Here is a 1,930-nt window from a genome sequence, read left to right on the forward strand (position 1 = left end):
AAAGTATATATAATTTTTCAAAACAGGATGGTATCACTCTGACACATTTGAAAGTTTAAAAATTAAGAAATATATCAATTTAGGGAAATATGCCATTAAGCAATTGATCAGTAGGTAAATTAGTTTTAGGTAAATTCAAATTATGGTCAACTGATTCTTGATAAAAGGAACACTCTTAGGGTCTTAATACTTTGTTTATATATGGTGGGATGGGGCAAAATGTTAGGGAATCTCTTTAATAGGGTCTTTGAACAAGACGTGGTTATTGAGGAAATAATGTGCACTTTACACTGTCTTTGATCTTTTAGCTCTCCTAGTCTCACTACCCTTCTTGTGTGAGATAGTTATAGAGGATCAATAGAAGATGAGAAAGTATTAGTTTTCAATGTGAACTAAGTGTATCCACCTTTCAGATGCCATTAAGAACATTGTACACATGTGACAGCAGCCTCTTTTTTAAGGACTAACTTAATGAAAAACACTCTTTTACAAATGGATCTTAAGCAATTCTCTTGTCCCTGTTGTAGAAAAGAGTATCATGTGGAAGAGTTCCCTTGGCAGTCAGAGGACTTCAAGTGATAGGACTTTACATACTCACATGACCTTACTCCTTGGCCCCTTTCAAAAGAAGATTGGCTAAAGTATTAACCTCTGGTCAAATTGAGAACCCATAAAAAAATTGTTAGCCATCTGGTTTCCTATGATTAGGTTAATTTGTCACCAAATTTAGAGACTCCATGGTTGGGAAATATTCCAATGGAAGTTGTTTTATTTCCTTATTTGTTAAGCTTCACTGACCAAGAGGAACCTCAGGCCCCCAGAAGCAAATAAAAGGCCCCGTGTTTCACCATCCCTGCTCACTCATCTCTCTACTTGGCACTCAACCATGAGACTCCATTCCCTCCTTTCTGTTTTCCTCCTCTTTGTGACTATAATATCAGAAGGTAAGATGGGGAATGATTGTAGAGGTTTCTTAAGAGGCCCTGTTAGGATGCTCAGTTATACTGTAGCCATCCCCAGTGCACATCCTTAGGGATTCAGAAGTCCAACATGATCATCTCCTTTGGAACTGATGAGGTCAAAATTGAGAAGCAGGGCTAGCAGTTCCATCAATAGAAAATGGGATCTAAGGCCTCCATAATTAGAAACTGGGCTCAATTAAAGAGATAGAGGTGTAGGAGCTTTGAAATGTAACTTACAGCTTCGTAAATAAAGCAAATAGCTATCACCAGGGTCCCACTCTCCAATAAGGAGAGTGAAGATGCCAGCCATTAGTTCAGACTTGGGTAGAGAATGCAAGTGATATGGAGTCTATTGGTAAGGAATATTTGTAAATGGTAGAAGTTAGATAAATAAGACAGAGCTCAACAAGAAAGGATTGCATCAAGCTATAAAAGAGCAATAGAAATTTGGGAGCAGAGTAATTTGGAAAAAGTATAAACAGCAGCATGAAGAAGCTTCACTGGCAAAATTTTAAGCATAAGAAAAATAATATAGGAAGCATTTTAACAATCTTAGTTGTATCCTTAGGGTCCATGATTCAGAGGTTTGAATATCAAAATGTAGAATCAAAGTGAAAAGATAATATAGTCATATTCAGATTGTTTCATCCAGATGCTGGCAAGGTCTGAGAAATTGTTCTCTCCATTGATAATGGCATAATGTTCATATCCCTCAAAATAATGTCAGTGGTCATTGAACATAGATTTCTTCCTCAGTTCATCTCTGAGATTCTTTTACATACAAAGTTACTCAATTGTTTAACTGTTGCCCAATCTGTGGACATCTCAGAATCTACCTGGCATATGGTTGTCTCCTCCTGAAGGAGTTCATGTAATTAATTCTCATTTGGTTCTAAGCTTCAGTCAGAAGACACAACTGAAGTGAGACACGTGTGTAGTGACATATAATGTAAAATTATATAATGTTA

General features: G+C 36.7%; 1 protein-coding gene across 1 annotated transcript in view; it reads left to right on the forward strand.

The window, feature by feature from the left end:
• The first annotated feature begins 886 nt into the window (after positions 1-886).
• The window catches only part of LOC105811636 (beta-defensin 130), a 7,850-nt gene continuing 6,806 nt past the window's right edge, over positions 887-1,930 (forward strand). Inside the window, exon 1 of the mRNA XM_012645889.1 lies at positions 887-944. Coding sequence (XP_012501343.1) covers positions 887-944 — 58 coding nt within the window. The remainder of the gene's footprint in view (positions 945-1,930) is intronic.

This window comes from Propithecus coquereli, unplaced genomic scaffold (genome assembly GCF_000956105.1).
Source record: "Propithecus coquereli isolate 6110/MARCELLA unplaced genomic scaffold, Pcoq_1.0 Scaffold238, whole genome shotgun sequence".
In the NCBI taxonomy this organism is placed as follows: Eukaryota; Metazoa; Chordata; class Mammalia; order Primates; family Indriidae; genus Propithecus; species Propithecus coquereli.